The following is a 27,761-nucleotide window of genomic DNA, read 5'->3' as shown; positions in this document are numbered from 1 at the left end:
ATCTCATTTTTTTTCAGTGTCACCGCACCAGCAAGTGCGATGCTTTTGCGTACGAATCAAATTTTTGTACTGCGTTTGCCAACTGCCTCACATAGCTTTCGAGTTGGTAATACCCTGAGTTATTCAACGCCTGTCAATTCTATTAGCAGTGGGGATCCCACAGTTTGTAGAAATCGAGCAGGAGGAGGAATTAATTTTATTCATAACAAGCGAAATCAAAACTCAATTGAATAGATTAGTGTCGCCATCTTTCCTCAATGTTACCACACAGTGCACACAGCACACTACGCTGCTCTCATTTAATCGTCTACTATCTCCAAGGCGATAACCACGTCTTCTTCTTTGTCACAAAATAGACCGATTAAATCAAGCTTTGACGTAAAGTGTAAGAAATGTGCAGCTTTTATGGAAGTTGGCCCACTTAACCATTGTACCATATTGGTTCTTTATTCTATGATCGTACATCATTGAAGCCTCGCATGTAAGCACGCTACCGAGTTTCGTGTTATAAATATTTGATATTTACTACAAGTATCCTCTACTCGGCATTGTTAGGTTCATCACACAACTCTATCAAGCCCAAACCACATAAGCGCGAAAATGCACGCGACAGCGACAAGCGACGCGACGTAGATCGTTAAAAAGTGGTGCCACCACGGTGGCTTTTTGGTACTACGACTTTCACGCATCACTGAGAGAACGACCAGGCTTTGAGATCGGTAGGTGAAAACAAAGATGGCAGCCTCCTTCAGCACGAATGCGTCAAACGCAATGACGCTAAAGAGAGTACGTTTTCACACATACGCAGCGTGCTCACACGTTCTAGCGCTTTAACCACTGAATGAGTTTTACATCCTTTGCTGCTGGTCCATGTGTTACAGTTCATGCTGAGGCAGGAGGTGCTCAAACTGTATCGTGACACGCTGCGAACGATACGCGCTGTGGACGACGAGCGGCAAAGGAGAGAGCTGCAGATTTGGGCGAGGCACGATTTCGATTGCAACAAGCACGTTACAGAGGAGGTGCGCACCGTGTTTGTTAGAGACTCGTATGGCTCGCTGCCTGGTTTTCTCAAAATAAAACCGTATTTTCTAACTTCCTCACACTTGCAACAACACGCTAGTGGATAAGCACTTAATCTTCTCTCCGTGCTTGGAATAGCGCGATTTTTCATCTCTCCAGAACTTCGTAACATCTCGCTAATTCAGATATGTGACCTCGCAGCTGTCTCACTCCTGTAAGCAGTTTTAATTACCCCCGTTACCTGGTTTGAGCCAAAATTACGTTCCACACTCTCTCTGCTTACGACGTAACTTGCATGTCTATGTGTAGGGCAAAGAAAATATAGTAGTAGTGTGCTTTAATGATGCATGCATATTCTGGAAGCATTAACCCAATGAAACGAGAAATAAAAAGCATGTAGCCACTGCTTCGAAGCATTATAACCAAAATTAGACCCGATGTTATGGTTAAGCATTGGTACTCGTATCCGTTCGTTATTTCGAAAAATTTATAGCTCATATGAAGTCTATTTTGCCCTTGTCATTTCAGGATGCCATCAAGATGCATATTGCCCGAGGGAAACTGGCACTCAAAGAACTTCAGTCATCAGTGCATCTTTCCAAGTAGCTTCATAGCCCGTATATCTTAGCATTTTTTTCTTATTTCATATAAAGGCTAAACTTTTCTAAATAAGTTATTTCCTTCATTCCTCATTAACATACCCTTGTCACATGCACACATTTTTAAGCACCTTCACTCAAAAAGCAAATGATATAGGCTGTGGAGTTTTACATACTTGCAGAAGTTGGAAAAAGTGCCGCTGGCATTGTCGTGCGTAATGAGGAGCAGAGTGCTATGTGAAGTTCCAGGGCGAAACAAACCAAGCAGCCTCCCAAGAGGCTTATCGACATTTGGTGCAGGGAAAGGGCAGAAGTCAGATGCACTGAGCAACTAGCCTGTGTCAGTCTCAATGTCCTTAAGGCACACGCCATGCTTTCTTCAAAGCAAAAGATAAATGTTAGCAACTGAAGAAGCAATGCGAAAGGATTACCTTGCCACCTGGCTAATATTTTGTCTTTCCACAAGCTGCAAATTGTGTTCACTGGCAGTCAGCATGAAGCTTTGCAGACGTAAAATTGGAGGTCTTGTTTGAGCTTAACGAGAAACATTTGGCTTCTGAATGTTTAACAAAATGCTGCCAGCTAAAGAGTGGCATGTGCTTTAAATCAATCTGGACACAAACCACTATGCAGGCTGTCTGAAGCCCAGGAAACAACGCACTCAATCATTGAGACCCGTGAATATACCTAGCCGCCCATAACAAGGTCTAAGAGCGGGCCGCCGTTTGCATGTCAAGCGGTGAGGACTAAAGCATTCTCCGCTCTCTGGACATGCCTGACGTATCGCACAATCCACAAATTAGGGTTCGGTCGGACATTAAAGAACGCCAGGTGGTCGAAATTTCCGGAGCCCTCCACTACGGCATTTCTCATAATCACATCGTTGTTTTGGGATGTGAAATCCAAGATATTGTATTTGGTATAATTGGAAGTCTTATGTCGCCCAAGACTTGACAGATGGTGAAACCCAAGAAATGGCAGAAGATATGCCTCTACAACGACCTTTTCTGCCGTTGCACTTTCTTTCACCAGGAATGGACATAAATGTTATTCACCCACAGCATTGTCCCACACCATGTATTTGCCATTGCGCAACGCAAATTCAGTGCGGCTGCCTATGGCTGCCACTACATTACGAAGGCGCAGAGCGGGCCTCCAAGCTGTCTATATGATACCTTGCATCAAGAATATGCCAGAGTTCTCCAAGATCAAAGTCAACAGGAAGCACTCTATGTGACTGGTATGTACTGTTCAGCGTCAACACAGGACCCCCTGGATGTGGCACCTCTCTACGCTCCTTTGCGGATAAAGGGTGTTTGTACGGCATCATTTTCATGGTAACCTGCACACATCAGTTACTTTCACGGTATAAATCATCCTGGGACACGATGTCACAGGCAACGTTAAAGCATGTCACCTCCCATACCTGGTAGACGTGGCAATTATTCAGCCACTGTTTTGCTACTGTACATGAAGCACCAAAGTTATGTTGTCACGTGCTGATTATATACCTGAGAATGATAACAATGAAGTGCTGAGGGGAACATGCATGGACTGCAGCAGCGTTGTACACATTTGCTCGCAAATATATTCTTTGCATATACTTTATTCCCCTTATCATCATTGGTAGAAGGTGCGGAGTACAACTCACAATACAGCCCCAGGAGCTGGATCTTAGCAGTGGACGGCGCGTTGCAGTTACCATGATGACTGACCAGGCTACTCATTGTCAGCGAGATCTGTCAGCCCCACAGCCGATCGTTGTGGCGCTGCCTCCTGACCCAGGCTCATTTAACAGCACAAGTACCATAGACGTTGATGGTTTAAAGGGCCTTCTAGCAGTGCTGGTTTACTTTTGGTAATACTGTAATTGCTAAAATAAGTGCACAAGTGAAATTTACTGTAAGAAATTATCACTGTAACATGTAGCAGGCTGTCAGTGTTAATCAGCTGCACATCATGCAAATGGTGTCTCGTCCTTGCAATTGGCAATACGGTCCTTGCTATCAGCATTACACTCTTTGCTATCTGCAGCCCTTTCAGACACCACTTATGAAGAACTGTCAGTAAATGCATGTCAATCCACATAACATTATTTTGAGGCACCTATTATTTGGTTTAGATAAAAGTTATGTCGTAATATGTTGATTCACAATTCTAATTAGTAAATTGTAATCAAGTATCCGCTTATTCTGCAGTCATTCATGCCTCATTTTTACACAAACAGAATGAAACCTGAGGCTAGAATTGCAGTGCAAATTAATTTTCAGTTATGTTAGTTTTGAACAAAGAATGATAATATTTTTGTCCTAGCTCACGGGGGGAGCAGCACATCTAACTATTCGCCGAACATGGTAGTGCCTTCAGCATTATGACTACATTCAACAGTACACTGCAGACTGTAGTCAAGCAAACGCACATTTAGTATGAAAAAGGTTCAATTCACCAAAAATTCAGTGTATCTCGCACTTTCTTGGCCACTAGTAGACACAACTAGTAAAAGCAAGTGGTGTACACAATTGTGTACACAGAGTCTCAAAGGATCAAGCACGCTGTCCAAGACCTTGCATATTCTACCCACAACAACAGAAAAGAGTTCCAGCTTGTTCACAAATTTGTTATACACATTTTACTTGATTACCTAGAAACAAATGTGGATGGCTCTCACAGGCAATACCATCCGATGGCGGAAAAATTAATCATGCTCGCACACAACATCAAGAAACATCACCTGCTTCATCGCCTGTGTAAATTTTTAGCAGTGCAGTAGTTCGACATGTTAGCTTTAAAATATTTTAACGCTATCCCGACAATGCAACAGTTAAGGGAGCTATTGTGCAATTGCCTATCTAGTGGACTTTGACCGCCACTAATTGATCAGATTTCCTCCCATTTCCAGTCTTATTTATGAAATCTGAACAGGCCCTCGCACATGTGCATGATTCCCACCAGCAAGCCACATTAATGGTTTAGTTGCTTAGTTGGAGAACAACACAGTGACACTCTGAATGCGAGCTTGCTTCATTGCCTTTCTGAAGGCAAAAAACGGTGTGTTTCAGTACACAGGAGCCTGTTCACCCTGTCAGATAAGTCCTTCTAGAGGTACGTATGCATTTCAAAAATGATGGTGCAGCGGCTTTGCGAGCACCTTTCGGAGAACTTTGCACAAGACAGAACATGACTCATCATTCAAGATCAAGGGATATTCAGCCTTCGGTTTTTCACCAACCTGTGTTTTCATAGTAGCTGCTGGTAGCAAAGGCTCCGTATCGTTTTTGCAATGATTTGCAAGCAGCTGCATATACAGCGCATTTCAATCTCCGGTCGGCACACCACCGAGACTTACTCCCACGCATGCAAACAGAAATCGCCTCTCTCAAAGACACGGGTCTCAAGCATTGTGCCTCAGTCGAAACTCAAACCACAGCTGCTGGGATCGAACCTGCGACTTTTGTTTCGGCAGCCAAGCAATGTAGCTGCTGAGCCACTGTGGCCACTAATGTTCAGGTAGTAACCCCAGTGATGAGGTGACAAGGTTAATGGTGCAAAGATCACAAGAGCAACGTCCCAGGACTCTATTCACAGATCACAACGTGCACACGTCGTTCACGTATCCACTGCTTAAGGATGCTAATAAGCATGTTAGACAGCCCCAGTACTTTGCCAAGGCTGTTTGAAAAACATTTATTTACACTACAAGTTTTATGTTTACACAGAGCGAAACCACCTCACAGATGGTCTTTAAGAAAACAGAGCACCGTTACACTTCACTCGCATACCCTAGCAGCATATCCTCCACTTAATTTACGAGATGATGGGACAAGGTGGGCTTGAAAACTTTGCATGACCCTGCTGTAGCGATTGGTGTAATTAGCACTGTACATTTCTGTGAGCTCACCTCGGTGAACTTCTTCAGACATCAGTAATGCAAGACAATCTTCACAAACTTTCTTGCCTGTAATGTAATTGAGATCTTAATCATCCTCTGGCCAAGCTGCACTCTCAATCCCATATGGCCAAAGCACATCTGCTTTGCAACTTTGCGACTTTTCAAATGCAGTCTTCTGCTCTGACTTTATACGAATGTGGTTGAGCGGTGAGTCAATCTTCGTCCCCTTCGTCATCCGAGAAGTCATCGAACTCGTCGTCTTCTTCGAGTGCCACTGGGCTTTCTTCCCGCGATGTCGACGGCTGTTCGCTCCTAATCTTGTCGACCGTGGCCTTCAATTCGGCCATCATTAACTGGCGGCACTTGTTCATGGTGCCCTCCTCGCACCAGCCATCCCTCTCGTGACAAGTCGCTGCTTCACGGCCGTCGTTGGCGTGCACCAACTTCTGGACGCTGGCCATGCAGATATCCTTCAGGTGGTAAAACATCTGGCGGTAAGGCGGGAGCTTGCCCGGCAAATAGCTCACCAGCAATTGGCTGTCGAACTTCGTTGACGATTTAGCTGTGGTGTCCTTGCAATGTCCTTGCAGGTAGTCTGTCTGGGCATGGATGGGCCGCGCATTAGATCCCAGAACCTTGGTCGGGACGAGGTAGGCCGAGCTGCCGCGCTTTGTCGACACTTCGTTGAGCATCATTGCACATGGTGCTGCAAGCAAAGTACTGGTAAATTTTTCGCAGAAACTGCAACAACAGTAGGTAGTAAAAACAAGTTACGTTATGACACTGGTGGTCTCTCAGACCAACGGCTAAACGAAGGTTAGAAAGGATACGAATATTTGCATTAAAGCAACAAACAGTGGACAGTACCACCATACACATCTTTTTTTTTTTCCTATATGTGGGGCTGCTTTGCAGACTGACCATGACCTACAATAATTCTATGGGAATGCAGAACAGAAGGAAAAAAATTTTGAAAAGCTTGACATAGCCCTGCGGTCAGTGATCACTTTCTCGTTTGTTTCTTGCATAACAAATCTGTCATTCTTATTTACAAACGATAATAACCCTTTAAGAACGTGCCACAGTTACAGCATCACATTTTAATGTGGTTCACACAATATGTATGCCAAGTACAGTGTTGCTTCGAGCTCTAAGCAAGCAATTCACAAAACTAAACAGAGATTGTTGTCGTATGATGGTTGGAACAAAACATGTACTCAGCATACCTAACCACACCTGACAGGCAGCCAAAGCATACGTTTAGACCATATCACTGCAAATAATTCATGCATCGTCAATCAGTCTGCTCTATTAGTGGATTCACCACATGGGAATTGAGAGCACTCTCCTTTCTGGCGCGTTGCTTCCAGATAGCGCGTGCGGTAGCCCCACGCAGCTTGGACGCGTGGCATGCATGTTATCCCGAACAGCTATAAGACAGTCAAAGACGTGCATATACGTCAATGCCTGCACTGTGTTTAAAATGTGCGCCTCTTTTGATCATTTCTCTTGCTTTCTGTTTGCTGCCACATTTCAAAATCAATCTAATTTTTTTTTTCACAGATATGTCGAATGTTAAAAGCACAACTCCTCATGCAATATAAACAACTACTACAACTCACAATGTAAAGATATGGTAACGATATTCCCACCACACGATGCAAAACACTAGTGCCTGACACTACCACATTGTTCCACATGTTTTTTCGCGGCCAAAAGCACAATGAAAATGCTATTTGAAGACTGCAGTCTAAAAATTTGCAGCATTCACAGAGGTTTCGATCCCTCAAGATTTCTTTTAAGGCTGCTTCCACAAACAACATATTATGCTGTAAATAATTTAAATTTCTGCTGCAGCTGGATTCAAAAGAAAGGAAGCGGCTACCCACATGTTTTGAGCCGAAAGTCGAGAATCTGGTAGATCTTTGTTGACGGGTCCTTGCGGGGGTCAAACCCCAAGCGTACCCAGGCAGTACGGAAAGGTCCGTTCACGACATAGTAAGCCACCACGGGCAGAATGAGCTTGAACCGTACTGGCTGTACGTTAAGTTCCACTTGGAGAGCACTGCGTGTCCACAAAGGCCGCTGCTGGAACAGCTGCGAGAAATAAGAGCACACACAGTTGAATTTAGATGTGATAAAAATTTATTTTACAAACTTCCTGATCTAGTGAAAAAATTTCCAGGTGCCCATGGGGTTCAATGTTGTCATCAACTTAAATTACCAAAGATATCATGGCAGTAACCCCAATTTAACGAAATTCTTTCAGAAACAGATATCTAAATAACGCACTGATTCCTTTCAATTTTTACACAGATGGAGTGCTTACTACGAATGTGCACTATAAAGCTGTTACACTAAAACATCCAGCCACCCTAGTCGCAATGCGACTGAGAGCTTGGTGAAGCTGCGTGCTGTGCCCATGCACAGAACAAAGAACTTAACAGCTGGTGGCGCTTTAACGCACCAAATGCCACTAGGGGCAAGGGTGGTTTGTTGTCCCTGTATGTGCTCCCATAGAAACGCGGTGATTGATTTTCTTAATTTATTGGTTTGTATGACAGATGGCACTGATCATCTCCATACAACTGTGTTGTTCTATTTGCTAAATATCTGCTGCATGTTTTCCCCGCCATTTATCCATACCTTGTCATTACTTCACATGACAGTCTACCGCACCTGTATCGCCCAGACGTGGTAATAGTAATAACATTTACCGTGTTACGTCCTAAAACGATGGCATGATTATGAGGGAAGCTATATTGAAAGGCTCCAGAAATGTAGACAATTCTTGTGTTCTTTAACGTTCGCTGCCATCACACAGTACACGAGCGGCATCGAATCCACAACTTTCAGTTCAGCAGTCTGGCACCATAACCCCTACACCACCATAGAAGAATGACATGGGAGGCTTCACATTCAAGCGACGTGGAAAGCTCAAAGTCCGAATCAGTTGCAGAGTTTTTACATGCATAGGCATGCGTTAGTGACAAATAACCTGTCGTGATAGCTTTTGGATGTTGCCACATAACAAATGTAGATTTTGAATGGCAATAAATTCCCTTCTCCATTGCATGATTTTTTTTATTTTACCAAAATCACTTAAATGCCATCAATGTATAGCTAAATTGAGTTTCAACTGCTTTGGAATAGAGAAACAAGTCAAATCTACACAACACAGGTTAAACTACTGTACTGTCAATGACTGAAGCATGGTGACTGTTGGGACTGGTGGCGCCCCAGCTACTACTAGATCACTGCAAGTAACGCATGACGACGGAGGTGCGACTGTGTTCGACAGACATTTACTCCAGATATTTACTGCACATGCACACATGGTTATTAAACTGACAGCTTGAATAAGCGTTACCCCACTCCTAATGTGCAAACACATAAGGAGCGGGGTAACAGCATCTTGCGCTGCCTCAGCACCGAGTCCTTCAATCATACCATTTGCAACACATATTCCGAAACCCACATAGGCCTGAGTTTAACTGCAGAAAAAATGTGGACATAGAAAGCAACGAACAACACAGGTGCACCTGTGTTGTTCGTTGCTTTTTATGTCTACGTTTTTCGTGCAGTTCAACTCAGAATTAACTACCAACTTGCCCAACAGTCCGTTCTTAAAAACATACCCATGAACAAATATGCGCACGATAACCACCATACTACCTACCTATCTAGAGAACACATCATATCACCACAATCACTGAAGTATTCAATGTCACTACACGAGTTACCACAAAAATTAAGAACAGCACTTTCAAGACCAGTCAAACAGTTTGTGGTAAGGTCGTAACGTCATTTACAAAATGTGAGAAGCGAAATAAATGCACTGTTCTCTTCATCAATGCAGCATTGCTTAAAAGAGCCGGCACAAAAATTTAAAATATCACCGTCATATCCACAATGTGAATGATGCTAGGGGAGTTTGCTAGAAGGTGCACCTGGCATTTCTTCATGGGGTTGAGAGCAGGCAGGTGAGGGGGTTTGGGGGGGATATTGGTACCCACCTGCGTAACACTCATCGTAGAAACTTGTCACATGCTTTTGGCACATGATATCACGATAGGGAGTTTTCAACACATATGATTAGATAGGGAGTTTCATAAATTAACAGTAGGAAGTCAATAATAGAGAGTTTGGGACTCGATAAAGAACACTGTATGTGCTGGAGCATAGAGAGTTCTAAAATGGGGTGCTTCATGCTCACTCTTGGCATACTGCACCAGAAGCAACACAGTAGCCAGAAAAGCAGCTATTACGCATAATATAATTAAATGTTGGTGCAAGTATTTTCCTTTGGTACATGTTCTCTGAAAAAACTTCTATGCTAAGTGTAGTAATAACGAATTGAATAGTAAACTTAATCAAATCTGTACACGAATCCATACTACTTGTTACCATTAAGTAAGAAAATGCAGCTTCTAGCCCCACTAAGCCTCCTGTACATGAGATAAGAGAACGTGAGGCCCTATGACAGTATTTTTAATGCATAATGTGATCCTTTGCTCACAAACTGAGTCAATTTAGTCTCGGCCGAGAGTAGCAGCTTTGATGGGAGCCATGATTGTTTCGAGACAGACTTTGGTGCTGGCCTTGGGGCTCTCCCTAAATTCAAGAAACAGAATCACCAATGTGAAGCCCAAACGCGGTTTGAACATAGATAGGTAAACTCTCTCCTGAGTCGACTCACTTAGACTGAGATAGCGCCGCAAGTCCCATGTGAGTCAGGTGGACAAAAGTTTTGGCCAGGCTGAATGCAAGCGAGCTCCACATATTTTGCCACCTTATGGTTCTATCCACTACCCAACGTAAACATTACTATCAGCTTTATGTCGGCTCACATTTATACTCTCATCTAGCAAAACAAACTTCAACGCACTAGCGCTTGGAGGCCATGTCGATATTTATGAATCAGAGGCACGAATCATGGGAATGGTAGGGAAGGGGCGAGAGGGGGGGGGGGGGCATGTGTTTTTTTACTTCACCCCAGAAACTCTTTCACAGGAAATTCTTGTTAAAAAGAATATCTCGTTTCAGTGATTTCTTTTAATAAAAATGGCCTTACTAGATCGCGACAAATTATCACTGTTATTTGAAGGTACAAAACAGAAAAACACTGAGGAGACCATGATGATGATGTGTGGTGTTTCATGGCGCAAGGGCCATTTGATGGCGAAAGAGTGCCAGATTCTGGGTCAAGAGAAGCGAATAATGGTTATGATAGGTGGATGTATAAGGGCCTTAACATTGATTGATTGATTGAATGTTTATTATCATTTGTCACATGAGGTTTACAAACACTGATTGGACCCATAGCCTGAGGCTAGTGTAGGGTCCAATGAGAAAAGTAATGGACAGAAGCGGGAAATATCACACATAATACATATGTAGCTATACAGGCACTGTAAATATACACATATACAGAGTAGAGAAGTCTTTCTCTTCTTAAACAATCTGGTCACACCAAACAAAACTGCATGTGCGCATACAAAAAGTTATGACAGATAACTTCGTGGACACACCCAAAAAACATCAGTTAAAATACATAAAGAACATCAAACTATCACAAGTTTTAGTTAGAAGGAAAAAAATGCTAGGTTTACAAGATTCACCAGCGTATATTTATACAAATGTAAGTGCTTACCACCAAAGAGAAAAAGAACGATTTACAGCTTGCTCAAGAATTGATTTTTTAGTTTTACCGCAGCATTGTGTGATGTCTTCAATTCAGTGGGCAAACTATTCCAGATCTTTATCCCTGTGAATTGCATTAATCTCTCACCATAAACGTAACGTTATTTCTTGGCACCAAGTTAAAGTTACCGAGCGTCAGGCTTCTAGTAGGGCGGGAAGAGGAATAAAATAACGAGACATAAAATGGGCTATTGTATTTTACGATACTGTTAACACAAACGGTCATCTTATAGTCACGCAAAAGATCGAAGGGTAGTATTTTTAGCGATCGGAATAACGGCCGGCTTGGCTCGTTGTACTTACTGTGATTTATTATTCTTATGGCACGCTTTTGTAGCCTTCGAAGGGGATCCAGATAAGAATCATAAGTCCAGGCCCACGATTCCATGCAGTAGATTAAATGACTATCGATGAAAGAAAAGTAAAGCGCCCGCAAAATGCTTTTATCAAAGTAGCCTCTGGCTTGTAAAAGCGCGTGGCAGCCGGAAGCCAGCTTTACACCGACGGCATTTATTTGACCTGCCCAGTGAAAGTGATTATCCCGAGGTATTTAAACGTGTCCGTACGTTCCAATATGCAGTTGTCAATTTTTATCTGAATATCTTCGTAACTAATTAATTTCCTACGGGAATGAAATATAATGTACTTCGTTTTTTTAGCATTAACCGTTAACCTGTTGGCAAAAAACCACTGGGAAATTTTTTTCAATTCTGCATTTACTTGTCTTTGTAATTCAAGAACATTGTCGGCCGTACATATTAATGCTGTATTATCGGCATACATAATAATTTCGGAAGAGCTTAATACATGAGGCAAGTCATTGATATAAAGGGAGAAGAACAGCGGCCCGAGAACCGATCCCTGTGGAACCCCTGTGTTCAGATATCGCAGTGTGGAAGTAATATCGGTCATCACGACAGCCTGCTGTCTGTTTTTGATGTAATTAGAAAATAACTCATAGGCTTGATTACGAATGCCGTAGTGCTTTAATTTATGCAAAAGAATTGAATGATCTACCGTATCGAATGCTTTTTGTAAGTCAAGAAAAACAACTCCCACTAGCTTGTTGTTGTTTAGGGCCGTGTTAATCGATTGTGCTAATGTCAACACTGCGGATGACGTAGAATAATTAGACTGGAATCCATGTTGCTGAGGACAAAGAACCATGTATTTCTGTAAAAACTTATTTATGCGGTTTGATAGAATTTTTTCAGAAATGTTATTTACAACGCTAAGAACCGATATCGGTCTGTAGCTAGACGGATCGGAAATGGCACCGTTTTTGTAAACTGGAATCACTTTTGCAATTTTTAGTATGGATGGGTAAGTTTCGTTTTGTATAGAATGATTAAATAAATTGCATAAGATTGGGCTTAAAATATCCACGTTTTCTTTTAACAATCTCGCGGTAATTTGGTCTAGCCCAGCAGATTTATTAGTTGAAAGGTTTTTAATAATATGAAAAACTTCAGAAAGTTCAATATCATACATCACAAATGTATTGACAACTGGGTTTGATGCAATGTAACTGCCTGCAGAGCGGGGAATTTTGTCTGCCAGAGCTTTGCCTATACCAGAAAAGAAGGTGTTGAACGCTTCGACGGTGCTGTTGTCAACGCTGTCAGGAGTAACACAATGTGATTGAGAGCCCCCAGTAACCTCATTTATGATACCCCATATTTTGCGTGTATCGCCAGATGCCTCCTGGATGCAGCGTGAGTAGTATTGTTTTTTACGGGCCCTGATTATCGTTACGCATTTGTTGCGCAGTAGCTTGTACTGACCTAAATAGTAACGGTTCGTCTTATGGCATTTCCATTTATTGTACCAGAAATTCTTTGTTTTTAACAGTTGCAAAATGTCATCATTCATCCAAGCGTGTCTGATTCTTTGCACTTGATTAAAATGTGTATCACTGCTAGTGCTTTGCCACATCTCTCACACAAAGGTGGACCGCCACCAGACAACAGGTATGAATGTGTAGTGAATGTATGTCCTGTCCTTAGTCTTGCAAGTGTTACTTCTGTGCGTCGCCATTTTGAGAATGGTTGCCGATGACCAAGTAGCAGCTTGATAACATCCAGTTTATTATGTGTGTGTCTGTCCCACGTGCTCTGCCAATAGGCCCTGAGCTTTTGTTTTAGAAAAGGATTCAAGCCATGTACAGGAATCACTATTGATCTACTGGCAGCTGTTTCTTTGGCGGTTGCAGCTAAGTGGTCTGCCAAGACATTTTCTTGTATTTCACGGTGCCCTGGCACCCAGCAGACTATGAAATGTGTATTGAGTGCGTACACTGTGCACAGGATTGAGTAAAGGGAGATAAGACTAGGGTTTGGTTGGTTTGAGTGTTTTAAGCGCTTTCACAACGCTCAGGGAATCTGTGCATATTACCGCACTTTGTAATTTTTGTTGTTTTATGTGTTTAACAGCTACCAGTATAGCATAAGCCTATGCTGTGAAAATGCTAGTGTTCGGGTGCAGAATACCAGCATCTGTCGCTTTGTGCGTCTACTAGAGGGAGTGGATATGCTTGTTTTCCTTTTACTCTTTTCACCCTGTTCCATACTTAACCCTCTTGTGTATCTGAGGTGATGCCCGATAAAAACGTATGCCAACCTTCTCTTCTAGCTTGTCGGCGCGTCCTTCTGCTTTGGGACTTAATATTCTTAAAGTTTATAAGATTCTTGAACATCGGCGAGTTTCGAAGCAACTTTTATGCATTGTTTTGTTTTTTCCATGCATTACGACACTCTTCGCTCCACCTTGGAACACGTTGTTTGCCTGAGAGTCCGCTTGTTAGTCGAATACATTTGGTTGTAGCGTCAACCAAAAAAGCAGTGAAGTAATCTACAGCAGCCTCTATGCTTAACGCACTCATCTCATTCCAAAAAGAGAGTAACTTTTTGATACTGTTCCCAATCAGCTTTTTGGGTGAGCCACTTGGGAACCTGTGGAGGACTATCATTTGCAATTGTGGTGCTGAGAACTATAGTGAAATGATAACTTCCATATGGATTATTGATGACTTTTTATTTGAGGAGCGCGAAAAGCGATGGAGATGAGATTCTAAGGTATATTGACAAGTACGTGTTGTAAGTGATATTGTAATATGTTCATGTTTTGTAATTTAAGAGACATGCGCCAGAAGAGAAAAGGAATTATTCAATTAGACGACCTCGAGCATCGCACCGCGAGTCTCCCCATAAACTGCTATGCACATTGAAGTCTCCGAGAACATACGGCTCTGGAGGTTCATCAATTAGAGACTGGAATTCGTGTTTATTAAGTTGGTGATGCAGAGTTATGAAAATACAAATTGTCACTAGTTTGTTGAATATAACACCTCGAACAGCCACTGCCTCAAGAGATGTTTGAAGCAGTAGATGTGTACAGGCTGTTCCTTTATTAGCTATAATGGCAACACCATCGGATGACGCGACCGCATGATCTGGGTCCTTTCGAAAAATAATGTAATTGCGTAAAAAGTTGGTGTGTTTAGATTTTAAGAGTGTTTCTTGTATACACAGCAGAGTTGATGTATGTTTGTGTAAAAGTTTCTGGATATCGTCGAGGTTCCTTAACAGTCCTGTGACGTTCCATTGTAGTATTTGTGTCATTTTAATGATGTGTGGTGCTGTGTGTACAAAAAGTGTTGCCTTAGATTGCAGGGCCTTTGGAAGGCCCTCTATTTCGGAGTTTTTCTTTTTTGGCATGCTCCAAAGAGTTGCGCCTATCATTCAGGGCCTGAGTCACCGGAGAAGTGGGACTTGTATCCATTGCCTCTTTTGAGATGGTGGATGGTGCCTGCTCGGCAGGCACATTCACAGAACTTTCAGACCTAAGTGCGTTTGCAGTGGTCAGGGTTCCAGCAGACACGGTAGTCTGCCGGCCCTGTTTTTCAAGTAGCGGAGCAGTACAGGCTGCTCCAGCCGGGCGTGCTGATTCAACGATCGCAGCCACACTCTGTGTGACATTCGCGGGTGCAGAAACATGTGACGCTGTGCCATGGCGCTTCACATCTGTGAAGGAGGGATAAGAGGGGTTGTGATGTACGAAACGCTTACGTGCCTCTTGGAATGACAGACTGAACTTGACCTTGAGTTCTACTATTTGTTTCTCTTTTTTCCATATGGGGCATGATTGTGGGTAGGCAGGGTGATTTCGTTCGCAGTTCGAACAATGAGTTGCTTCTGAGTTGCAGTCATCGGATATGTGTTGAATGGATGCACACTTCGCGCAAGTGGCGCGCCCTCTGCAACTCTGCGATCCATGCCCGAAACATTGGCACTTGAAACATCAACGAGGATTGGGCATGTATGATCTTACACGCAGCTTGAAATAGCCGGTTTCTATTGATTCTGGAAGGCCACTTGTTCTAAAGGCGATTACTATGTGTTTTGTAGGGGTCTGTTTCTTGTCATGCCTCGTCATTATTCTCTGTACCTTCACGCTTTCATCTTGACATCCATCTAACAGTTTGCTTTCGCTCAGATCGACAAGGTCATCATCAGAAATTACCCTACGGACAGTGTTCATAGACCTGTGTGGGCCCACTGAAACAGGAGTGTCCCCAGATGATACAACTCTGAATAGTTTGTTGTCTGTGCTTTGTCTCGAACCTCCAATGAGGTTGCCACTTTCCATCTTTGTGATTTCATACCCTGGGCCAATTTCTTCCGTTAGAGTTTTTGACACTAGGAACGGTGAAATCGCTCGGACTTTCTTCTTTTCGTTTTCACTATGAATGACATGATACTTTGGCAAGCTCTTCTTTGGTTTGGTCAGGGTGACTGCTTCTTCGGTGCGCCGCCTTTTGAGGGAGTTATCAGGAAAGGGGGAAAAGCATTTGCCATATGGAGAGTATTCATTTCGGCAGCAATGGTGGTTACCCACCACCGAGCCCAACAAAGGGACGCTACAGAGTTAATTCACAAACACTTGGAGATGCCAGCCACGCATCGCCGCTATAACCTAATGTATTTACCCAAGGTTGGATACCTACGCAAGGTTAACCCTCGCCGCCAGGAAATTTGGAAGTAAATGGAAGAAAGAAGACGACAGGACAAATAAAAAGTGTGAGAAAAAGTTGAAGATGAAAAAAGAGAGAGATAGGAAGAGGTGACTGTCGATTTCCCTTGGGTGGGTCAGCCCAGGGGTGCCGTCTGCGTGAAGCCGGGGCCAAAGGGGTGTGTTGCTTCTGCCGGGTGGCCTTAAACGTCCTATCACCCTGCATCGGCTCAACTTATAGGATTCTCTTTTCCTCGACACAGCTAAGCCACGCACGACGAGGCGTGGGAGGGAGTCGAAACCCCCCCCCCACCATTGGCTCGGGTCCGTAGTGTTGCCAAGCACCAAACGCCTGCTTGCGCAGACGCCCCTGTGGGGACCAAGGAGACCACTAATTATGCGGCATATTGGTGTTAAAAGATCATTGGCACTATGGCAGGGGTGGAAGTAGATTTCAGTGTTTTGAAGCAGCTCAGGAAGCAGGAATAATTCTGTTTTGGGGCAGCTTTGGCGCAGTAAAATGGTAGCTTTAGGGCCAATTGGAAGCAACTTTTTAGGGTCAAACATCATTGTCAATTGAAATTATTTAGAACTGCTAAAGGAATTTTCTATATTTTCACTAAACATTCAGTACTGATGAGCTGACCAGACTTACCACCCACAAATATGTGTGTGTTCACATGCTCCCATCATTGAACATCACAGCAGACAGAGAAATAACTCCGAGAAAAGAAGGGATAAGCGATGCTTATCTCTTGTTCACTTGGCAGAAGTTTGAAATCCACACGCTAATTAAACAAACTACTTTGTTCATCTGTGCTTAGTCTGGAGCAGAGTGGGGACGATGACTTCATACGGCGAATTATGCGCTTGGTACAGTGAGCCGCCCAGCAGAGACGGTGTGGGCAGCAGAGGTGCCACGTAGCATGCAACTAACCAGGAGATGATCGAGTCCACGCAACCGCTCTGTGTTTTAATGAAAGTGTCAGTTGTTGCTTGGTGTAAAATAGCAGTAGAGAAGCGCACATATGTATCCCGGAAAGTGAACAATATCCGCTCTGCAACTACTGTATCTTAGTCGCTGCGTATTTTGGACCCTGTAATAGTTTTGAAATGCTCCTTGGCATCGCCACTGCACGCTATAAAACGATCGTGCAAGAGTGCCAGCCCAATTTTTTTTTTTTTTTTTGGCACTTTGGCAAAAAGGAAGCAAATACTTTGGTAAGAACTTTGGGTAACAACTGCTGTGATACAGTATTTGTTTATTGGTGGTGATGGCGCACGTCAGAAGATGCACGTTTGTACCTGTATACGCGCATTGCCGTTTAGTGCATGATCATGCCATGTTCCCAGCAGGGACAAATGATCGAAGTTTCACTACATTACTAGATATCGATTCACACTTACTCATGGTGGTGCCACCACATTTGTGGGGAAACCACGGCAATCACAGCGATTAGACGAGCACTAGCAAGCCCCACGGATAAACCGCATTATGTACGTGTCACCAACGAACTACCCTGGACATGAGTGTGGCCACTTCCTTTGTGTAACCGACCCTCAGTGCTGCTCGGTTGACAATAATAGTCAGCTGGATTTGGCGGTTTACGCTTCCAATTGACAATTATTGCGGAAATAGCCAATTATGTGCAGCCCGGCGCAGCAGGTCAGATTGATGCAGAATGGCGCAATTGGTGCAGCACTTCCACTCCTGCACTATGGTCTCAAAGCTAATCATACGTGGATGGGCTCATAAGTTAACTCTCTAAGACTAAAATAGAGCTTTGAGTCTGAGTGTCAATGAGCCCTGGTGAGTAATATCTTGTCGAGTTTAAGTACGAGTGGGTCCAGTTAAAAAAATGTTTTAGCGCGTCCGAGTCCAAGTGACTCCGGCTTAGGGAAATTTTTAGTGATGAGGTCCATTGAAGCCCGAGTGAGCCCTAGGGCCATATATATTTTGTTAGTGAGTCTGAGTTAGCTCAACATTTTTCGCTGAGCTCTGCATTCCAGTCTCACGAATATGCAGCGACTTCGACTCCATTTCTTTGGGACCCCTATTAAAAAGTTTTTTAATAACTCTGGCTTCAGCAGTCACACCACTCAATGCTGTAAATGAATGGCAGAGGCTTATGCTTCAATCACGACTTCGCCAAGGAGAATGAATCATTGGAAGTTTTCTGACAACCTACTTCTGGCTGTGGCACCCATATGACAGACCGCACAGCCTCGGAGATCTTCTCTCTCACTGAGAGCGCATTCATGATATAAGCTACCTGCAGAGTTCACGTGCTCCTTACGGTTGCATACTAAGCAATGACGCTGCTAAGAACACACTTAACTATATTCCCCACATCAGACAGTGCAACAATTAGCTCACGTGTTCACAGGAGGCCCGAGTTACGATGGGTGAAATTCTCAAGCTATGTACAGAAAGTTGCAGGGCCCCTTTCATAAAGATGACAGAGTGGGCCCCAAAGTACTAAACAATCTAGAATTATGCTGACATGACAAAGTCGTAACAGTGGTGAACTGAACGCACGTCCTAACATTCCTTAAACTAGCTCGCATTTCAAGGCTGCTGTGGTGGTATAGTAGTTGCGGTGCTCCAGTGCTGACCCGAGGGTCACGGGTTCAATATCGACCACGGCGGTCAAGTTTCGATGGAGACGAAATGATAAAGACCCCTGTAATTACACTCCGGGGCACGTTGAAGGGCTCCAGGTGGTTGAAATTTGCAGAGCTCTTTACAAATAATCATGTCACCTCAGAATAACATTGTGTTTTTTGCACATAAAGCAAAGGAGTTATTATTATTAGCTCACGGTTCATTTTAAAGGAGAGTGATCTTCCCATCACTCTCCTTCCTTCGTGTCTTTTTTTGGGCAACCCAAATGTGTGTTCAATTTTTCGCAGTAGCAGTGTTTATGAGTTGGTAACTTCCCAAATGACTTCAGAACTAACGCTGCAACAAAATAATTTACATCAACTTCTATCAGTCTACCAAAAGCCAGAACTGTGTTAGTGCTATTAGTGACAGAAACATATGAGTTTGCTCTCAAAGAGTTAATGCATTGAGCAGAAAAGTGGGCAAGCTTAATGAAATGCACGTTTTTTCCTTCACTCTTAATAATGTTATCAGTGTGAGCAAACCTTACCGCTTGAACCCTTTGCTTGATGTTCACATCTGGAGGACGCCATTCCAACTGTTTCCAGGCCTCTGGATTTGGCTCTGTAGGCACGTCTTCCTCGTCGAAATTTAGGAAGCAAGCAAACTTCACACGGCGGTCACGAGCTGTAACACGTCCCACACACACAAAAAAAAAAATGCTTTTACCTAGCTACAACCATTATGAATGGGTTTTCATCACAATAGCTTTCTACTCAATTTCACGATTCTAGTGAAGCCAGTTTGTTTCACGATCCCGTTAAAAATGTAATTTGTCAATGGCTGCTGTTGTCCACAACAAAGTGCGGTCAACTTCACCTGATTAGGCAGGTTGAATGGAGCACATCTATATTTAGTTAGCACAATAATAAAAGGTTTTGCATTAAAGGCACACTAAAGAGCAAAACGACTTTTATTGTATTGGTAAATTGATCTTTCGTGGTGCCAAAAACACCAGGCTTGCGGCAAGACGACGATTAGCAAGCAAGAAAACGTGCAAAAAGATGTGGGTGACGACACTACAATGAAGTTTGTGTCCCATTTGCAGTGACGTCACATACGTAATTTTGACGACACCTACTGAGGCCTATGTAGTTTGTAACCAGTGAAAACCATGTGAAGTGTTCTCTGAGAGGGCCACACAATAAACATACCAAGTTTTAATTAATTCTGTGGAGCCAATGATGCCAAATTACGATATATACACTTTGTGATCTATGACTTCAAGTGTAAAGATTTCATCGCAAAATTCGAAGATTAAACTGTGAACTTGCTTTTCATTTTCATTACTAAGCCTATGATAGTGAAATCAAGAACATTAGTGTTGTCAGAATACAAGTGTTCAATCAAAACCAGTTCATTGTTTCTTTTAGCCTTTATTTAGGTTCACAGCCTTACCTCATTACTGTTACCTTAAAGGAATAGTTAAGAGCAAAAAATGCTTTTATTTGTTAGTAAAGTAGAATTTCACAATTCTGAAAACACCACTCTTACTGCAACGCAATGCTTGGGAAGCTAGAAAACGCGCAAAAAGAAAATACGAGTAGAGGTGCCACCTTGCGATTCCCGCACTCAAACCCCGGGCCTGTGATGACGTAGATTTTGAAGGTGTCTTCTGGGTCCTGCATAGCTTACCATCAATAACAATTAAGTATATTGTCATCTGTCGGTGCCATAGACCTAGAATACAATGTTTGAGAAGATTTGATCGAGCCAATGTGGTAAAATACGAAAATACAGTTTGAAAATTTTGATGTCCTGCACGGATATTTCGGCGCAAAATTTTAAAATGAGACTTCAATCTCAATTTTCTTCGCTAATAATCAACTTGTGATAATGAAACAGCTGGCATTAAAGTTCTCAGAGTGCAGTTTGTCAATTTAAACCACGAAATTGTTTCTCTTTAGTGTCCCTTCAACACTGGTGCGAAGATTTAGGAAAGCAGAATATAGACTACATGTGCGAAACAGTTTCAGTGAACATGCTTCTAACCTATGGGAAGGCAACAGTATTTTTGTACAAGACCAATGCACGTAAAAGATTTTTTTTTTATATACATGAAGCCAACACTCAAACAATAACACACAAACAAAATGCTAACTGAACCTACTACGGCCTGCAGATTCTCACAGTCTCTTCTCCCAATGTTGAAGTAATGATCGCAGTATACCCTCTTACCTGCTAGCATGTCTACGCGCGGTTGCAAAACTTGCCCGTCTATGAAAAGTTTTGTGAATTCCCCTCACACATAGAAAACCTATTTGAGTCTCAAACCTGTGACATTAACATGCAATAGCTAAAGTAGTACAACACCATTCGAGAACTTCATTCCACCCCATAATGGCTTTATATGTGCTACACTGGACAACAATGATGATATTAAGGTTGTGTTAGAAGTTGTAGGAGACTATCAAAATGAACCGAAATCAGAAAGAAAATGGCAACAGTCAAGGATCACTGCAAGCGAGGGTGGAGAAAAAACAGATAGAATATGTAGACGTTGCCAGCCCAAATGCGCACGCGGGCGAAATCATAGGCATCGACACACACGGCTTCGAACTGGCTCGTCAACCAAAGAATACGCTGGAGCTGTCGCATCTGTGGCACCTTCTGGTAGCACAGAACTTGACCTGAATTCCCTCACTGCTTTCATTGCCCAACTGAACAGTAGCCTGGATAATCCGCCTAGTGGGTATGCATTAATTTTTGATAGAATATGGTGTGCACAAAAACACTAGAAGCGAGAGGAAAACATAGGTCACCATCTGCGTTGTTTCCATTTTTCTTCAAGCGCCCGTATTCAAGTGTAAACCATGCTTTGTCAAAATACACCTGAGCAGCGTTGAGAAGGTGAATCAGTTTACTGTCAAGCAAGAAACCAATGGTTGTCTACCATGTTCTAGTCAAATGAGGGAACACCAGCCAGACTTTCAATGTCTACAGGAATTCTACACAAACAGACCGGTACTTACATTTTAACTCAGTTCATCCGAATTCACAAATATAACCTGTTCCCAAGCACCAGTACCTACATTTCACTTCAGTGCATCCGCATTCACAAATACCTTCTGTCCAGAGTGACCCAGGTTGGCGAACTGATTCGTGAGCCGACTCACTTGTACTCACTGAGACTCACTGCTCGATCAATCTGAGTCCGAGTGAGTGCGGGTGCGTAATATTTCGGTGAATTTGAATCCGAGCGAGTCTGGCTGAAGAAAATTTTCGTGGGTGTGAGTCCGACTCGGAACGATTTTCGCGAGTCTAAGTGCGAGTGAGTCCAAAGGGCAAGGTATATCTGTTGAGTGAGTCTGAGCGAGTTCCATTTGCTTTTGCCAACCTATGCCAAGCGAGAAATATTTTTACAAGCCACGACGACTACAACCGTTACCGTGAAAGCAGCTCTGGATAATTAAAAATGTATAGATAATTCCAGTCCTTCTCACCCTCAGTATTGAAACAACTATCGCTGCCTCATAGGCAGCCTTCAATGCAGTCTCTGAAAATGGGAATAGCCGTCCTGTATGTATCTAGAACAAGTGAGATCATCGCACACATCATGCACAGGTCTATCTATCGTCGAAATCGCACATGCACTAACGCAGAAGCTAAGAAACGCCTTAGTAAACGTAAAGGACAAGCTTCTGAGTGGAAATTTCCCCAGTGTTGTTTACGGCATAGTCTGCCATGACCGTGACAACAAGTACTGTATCGGTGAGACAAGAGACTTCAAGAAAAAAGTGAAACAGCGTAGATATGACGTTATGAAATGAAACGTGCCCTCTAATGCCCTTGTCGAACACGTGTAATCTACAGGCCACAATACTCATTGGTCAAGTCGGCGTGTTCTGGTGAAAAAAAAAATGTTGCATAGTGCCTGTACCTGGAATCTTTGCATACACAGATGAGTATGCATATGCTGAAAAGGAGCTACAGAACACCACCAACAGTGTACCCTCGCTGCTTACATCACATACTTATGTGTACTTGAGTAAGCTGTGTCATTCTTATGGCCGTTATTGCGAACGACACACCCGTATTTGGAGTCGAAGTGTCAGTAAGCAATTTGTTCTTTTATCTTGTGTATCCCTTTCCACTAACAGCGTGCGCTTTCTCAGCCAGAGACAGGGTGCTGTCAAACTTTGGAATTTTTCCTGTTTTTTTCACGACTAAAACAACAAGAAGGAAGAAAAAAAAAATCACGAACTTGGCTCAGTTTCTTATGGCGTGCCTTTGCGTCGTTCCGCAATATATTTGCACTCATTTCTCAGCTTCAAGCCTCACTGCAAGTAGGGCGACTTACTTCGGCCAATCATGGCATTTCTCGGACGGAACGGTGTCCCCGACGCCAGCTCACGTCGTTTTGGCTCGTCTCGGAGAGCCTGTATTGACATGGTGTCAAGACGAGAGAACACTTGGGGCAGTATGAAGACCGGCGCGTCTTTCATTAGCCAGTCTGTTGATGACATGGGCGGTGGAATGAGCTGGTCGAGCAAAGACTCGTACCCAGTTCCATCTGCTTTTCTTCTCATGGGTAAATACTGGAAATCCACCATGCCTGAAAAGAAACACAGTGGTGAACAAATGCACAGAGAAATGGAAAAGTTGAGGACACTGGAGCATTACCTTCAAGAGTAACATGATAAAGTAAATACACTAACATGATATACTAACATGATAAACTAACATACTAACATACTAACATGATAAAGTAAATAGGCCCAGCATGCACTGCCTTCAATGATGTCACAAGGAAAGAAATATTTGTGCATGTAACCAAGGCCGTTCCAAACTGTTTTAGAATGCCTATTGCAAGTAGAGTTGTGAAATGTCCACTAAACCATAATTAATTCTTTTGCAAATTGGTAAAGTTCCACTACGTGCTCGTAAGGTGCCACGCACACCTATACACTTTGTAATGGGTATGTCGGCAGCTTCAAACCAACCACTTGTCACTCAATTCTTGCCAACCACTTGTCAACTAGCATTCCTTGCAAAATACTGGAGCACATTCTCTACTCAAGCATTGTAAAATTTCTCGAAACTAACTCTTTTTTTACCAGCGCCCAACATGGCTTCCGCACAGCTATCACTTGTGAAACCCAACTTATTTCTTTTTACTCATAAACTTAACATCATCCTTGATCGTTGTTCACTGGCAGACTGTATATTCTTAGATTTTTCCAAAGCATTTGAAAAGGTATCACAAAAGCTATTACTCCTTAAACTAAGCAAATTAAATCTAGGTCGCGATCTTTTAACATGGCTGGAGCACTTTCTCTGCAACAGAACGCAGTTTGTTTCCGCTAACAATTGTAACTCCCCTTCTAGTACTGTTCATTCCGACGTCCCTCAGGGTTCAGTTTTAGGTCCGCTTTTGTTTTTAATATATATTAACGACCTTCCATCAGGGTGTCTTCTAACATTCACTTATTCGCAGATGACTGTGTAATATTTCGGGATTTTAACAATATAAATGACGTTCACATTCTGCGGACTGACATGAACGCAATTTGAAACTGGTGTGACACGTGGCTAATGGACCTTAACACTACCAAATGTAAATCAATGCGAATTTCTCGGTCCTTATCTAAACCTGTTACGTACTACCTTAACTCTTCCCCTCACGAGTCAGTCACTTCTTACCGCTATCTTGGTGTTCATATTACTTCCTGCCTTACCTGGTCACTTCATATTAACACGATTATCAACAGTGCTAACGGACTGTTAGGGTATCTTAGGCGTAATTTCTCTTCCGCCCCTATGTCATTAAAGCTAACATTATATAAAACATTAGTCCGTAGTAAATTAGAATATGCCTCTTCCATATGAGATCCCAGTACTGATAACCTAATCAGTTATTTAGAGCTAGTACAGAATAACTCCGCCCGTTTTATACTGTGTAACTACAACCGTATCGCTAGCATAACGTCCATGAAAAACACACTGAACCTTCCTTCCCTTGCATCCCGTCGTCAATTTTCTCGCCTATGCCAGTTTCATAAATTATTCCATCACAGTTCTCATTTGCGCAACGAACTCATACTTCCACCAGTGTACATTTCCTCAGGAGTAGACCACGTTCACAAAGTTGGAATCCAGCCCTGCCGAACAACAACTTGCCTCCAATCCTTCCTACCCCGCACTTCAAAAGAATGGAACCACCTTCCCAGACTAACAGCCATCGTTGTCGACCACCAACTTTTTCGTACCGCACTAGCTAATATTGTTTACCCAGGAACCAAACAGCCTGTATCATTTCATCAATTTTGTATTTGACCTGTATATTTGTAGCCACTCCCCTCTTTATAAGAACCCTCATGCCCTCAAAGCCTCAGTTACCCTCAGGGCCTCTGGCCTTGAGGGTAAATGGAAATAAATAAATAAATACACACCTTATAACCCCTGGTGTTATTCTAAGATTCTGTCACATAATATTACATGGTTTTAGACTTCGAAGCACTACTATGGAGCATGGCTCCATAGTAGTGCTTCACCTATCTCGAACTTTTGCTGACAACCAAGGATGCTGAGACTGAAATTTCTGCAAAGCGAGCTCTTCAATTCTCTCGCATCTAAAACAAACCGCCCTCCGGAAAATTGTGTACAAAGAACACATGTGGCAACCCAGCCACTGGGCTTTATCACGAGTTGAACATTGCTTGAAATGCAGCCTACACATTCATGGTTGTGCTGAACACACTCTACATAAACTAAAAACAAAACCCAGTTCGAGGAGGCAAATCCTGTTGTATACAACCTTTGTCTCAGTAACTTTTGCACGGTTGATTACGTGTAAAATGACACGCGTGCCAACTGAGATCAATATTCCGATTTACGGTAGAATAGCAGTTACACTACTAACCCGCTTGCTTCTTAACTATGTCACTTGTGCAGTGGAACAAGTAAGAGCAGGTTACACTGCGTGAAGGCATCTCCTTTGATGACCACTTACATGTCATATCTTACAGGCACTTTTTTGCTCATTGTGATGTAACTCAGTTAATCGATTCTACCTCTCGCGTACATAATTAATGAGTATTGTGTTCACTTCGTAAGACAGCCAACTTTTTTTTTTTACACCCCAAGAAGCTAAAACGTTGAGTTACTAATCCCTCGAGCGCGGGTTCGCTTACCAGCCACAGGAGCCGCATTTACATGAGGGCCGAAATGCAAAAGCACCTGTGAACGCACGCTGAACAGCTGCACGCAGTCAAATCGTGCCTAAATCATATCGTCGCTTCGGCACACAAAACCGTTTAGCTAACGTTCTCTACGTTCACAACGCCCGTGATTCCGGCGATGTTGACCAGCGGGGACTCACCACGAAATTTGTAGGCCGTAGAAATGGTGCCTTCGATTGTCACGGTGTACGGTTCATCCGCGTTGCCGCGGTTCTTCTTCACTTTCAAGACGAGGCAGGACACGTCCGTATTGTTGCCGTAGGCGCTCTTGCAGTACGGATCTTCCGGCCTGAACTTCATCTCCAGCCTCCGCGTCGGGTCTGCGTAGGTCTAAATGAGAACGCGACGAAACGTTAGTTTCAGACTTCCAAGCGCACAGCACCACTCATGCGTTCGTTTCGCGGACTTACCTTGGAGATCTCTTCAATACCACCGAGGCTTTTCATCATTCTGTCCGTGTTTTTAACGATCGCCGGGTACTCGACAAGCACGAGCTTCCGATCCTTGAACGTCAATGCCGTCATGTCGTTCTGATCCAAGCTTTGCGCGACTATTTCATTAAGTGCGTAGATGACGTTAGAACAATGTGGCCTTGTTTTGACTCGCTACCGCTATACTTCACTATGACAGCTAGCCATTAAAACAGCGGTATCACAGAATCAGTTCCTCTTCGGTTTATCGGTGGCGACTGAGAAATGTCTGAAACATGCTCGAAAGTCTTGAAAGTAAGCGCTGCGCTGCGCCATTACGGTTTCGGGCGATGTTGATGTTGGTGCGACTGCACTGCAGTCAGCAATCAACTTATTGCAAAACAAAAATTAGAAATTCCACTTAACAACCCATACATTTTGTTTACCTTGTAAAGCTAATAAGTTTGTTGTAGTAAAAAGCAGAAAAATATTCAGCATCGCTGTTTTATTATACAGTAACAGAACGTTAAGCGCTCACATCAGCGCGTAATTTAAACATCATTCTGACCAGCTGTCTGGTTATGTTGTCCTATAAGTATTATGTAATGCTCGAAAGCAAGCAATAATGGTCCTGAAGTCGTAAAATTGCGCTTTCGGTCTCAGTAAACTCTGGTGGTGCAGCACTACAGCACGCTTGAGACTTCGATGGAACGCCTATGCTCGAAAATGTGTACGTGTAAGCGCAGCACAAGTGTGTGTCCAGAGATTTGACCCCAGTCCAATGTGTACTACATGAAAGATGTAAAAACAGCTTTCTGTGAGTGCATGGCTTGCTTGAAAACTTGGTTGTATCATATATGTATAGTGCTGTGAGGACGTATCAAACACATTGGCGCACGCACGAGGAGAGGGGGTGGGGGGCAAAGAACACCAGTAGTCTACAGGTGGTGTTGGGGCAGATGGGTCGCCGTTCCTACTAGTCACGTAAGAGAAGGGTGAGTGCAAACTTCCAAGTCTGCCCCACACGTTGACTTAACAGAGGGGGAAGCGCTGTGGGGTACATCCCACATTCTATTTCACTTAAGAGGAAGGAACCTTAAATGAAAACGCCTGTGATTCAGCACGCACCAGAAAAATAAGTTCGCATGCGTATCCAATGCGCATGTGATCCATTCACTTTTTCCGTGCGCCCCTCTTTGTACGCATAACGTTATTCTATGATGAATCCTTACCAATCAATATTTAAAATATAATTGTGATTGCTATTTACCTATCTGCCAT

The 27,761-nt window shown here is 43.1% G+C and overlaps 2 protein-coding genes across 2 annotated transcripts; one reads left to right on the top strand and one right to left on the bottom strand.

The window, feature by feature from the left end:
- Nucleotides 1–656: 656 nt before the first annotated feature.
- LOC119174615 (LYR motif-containing protein 2) lies at nucleotides 657–1,695 on the top strand. The gene is made up of 3 exons (XM_037425601.2): nucleotides 657–786; nucleotides 882–1,022; nucleotides 1,552–1,695. The coding sequence occupies exons 1-3, from the start codon at nucleotides 736–738 to the stop codon at nucleotides 1,627–1,629; spliced, it is 270 nt and encodes an 89-aa protein (XP_037281498.1). The 5' UTR covers nucleotides 657–735; the 3' UTR covers nucleotides 1,630–1,695.
- A 3,567-nt stretch (nucleotides 1,696–5,262) lies between these two features.
- On the bottom strand, nucleotides 5,263–26,848 carry l(2)37Cd (general transcription factor IIIC subunit l(2)37Cd). The gene is made up of 6 exons (XM_037425602.2): nucleotides 26,481–26,848; nucleotides 26,211–26,400; nucleotides 23,190–23,444; nucleotides 19,380–19,516; nucleotides 7,401–7,608; nucleotides 5,263–6,217 (listed from the first exon to the last, which is right to left on the bottom strand). The coding sequence occupies exons 1-6, from the start codon at nucleotides 26,592–26,594 to the stop codon at nucleotides 5,724–5,726; spliced, it is 1,398 nt and encodes a 465-aa protein (XP_037281499.1). The 5' UTR covers nucleotides 26,595–26,848; the 3' UTR covers nucleotides 5,263–5,723.
- Nucleotides 26,849–27,761: the final 913 nt, after the last annotated feature.

The sequence above is a fragment of the Rhipicephalus microplus genome, chromosome 5 (genome assembly GCF_043290135.1).
Source record: "Rhipicephalus microplus isolate Deutch F79 chromosome 5, USDA_Rmic, whole genome shotgun sequence".
Classification (NCBI taxonomy): Eukaryota; Metazoa; Arthropoda; class Arachnida; order Ixodida; family Ixodidae; genus Rhipicephalus; species Rhipicephalus microplus.
The sequence above is the reverse complement of the archived record's forward strand: the minus strand, read 5'-3'. Positions and strand labels throughout refer to the sequence as shown.

What these genes read in the sequence shown, in the direction of transcription:
- LOC119174615 (XM_037425601.2), top strand. Translation starts at nt 736, where the DNA reads ATGGCAGCCTCCTTCAGCACGAATGCGTCAAACGCAATGACGCTAAAG. An exon ending in ACGCAATGACGCTAAAGAGA is followed by an intron (nt 787 to 881) that starts GTACGTTTTCAC and finishes CATGTGTTACAG; the next exon opens with TTCATGCTGAGGCAGGAGGT. An exon ending in ACAAGCACGTTACAGAGGAG is followed by an intron (nt 1,023 to 1,551) that starts GTGCGCACCGTG and finishes TTGTCATTTCAG; the next exon opens with GATGCCATCAAGATGCATAT.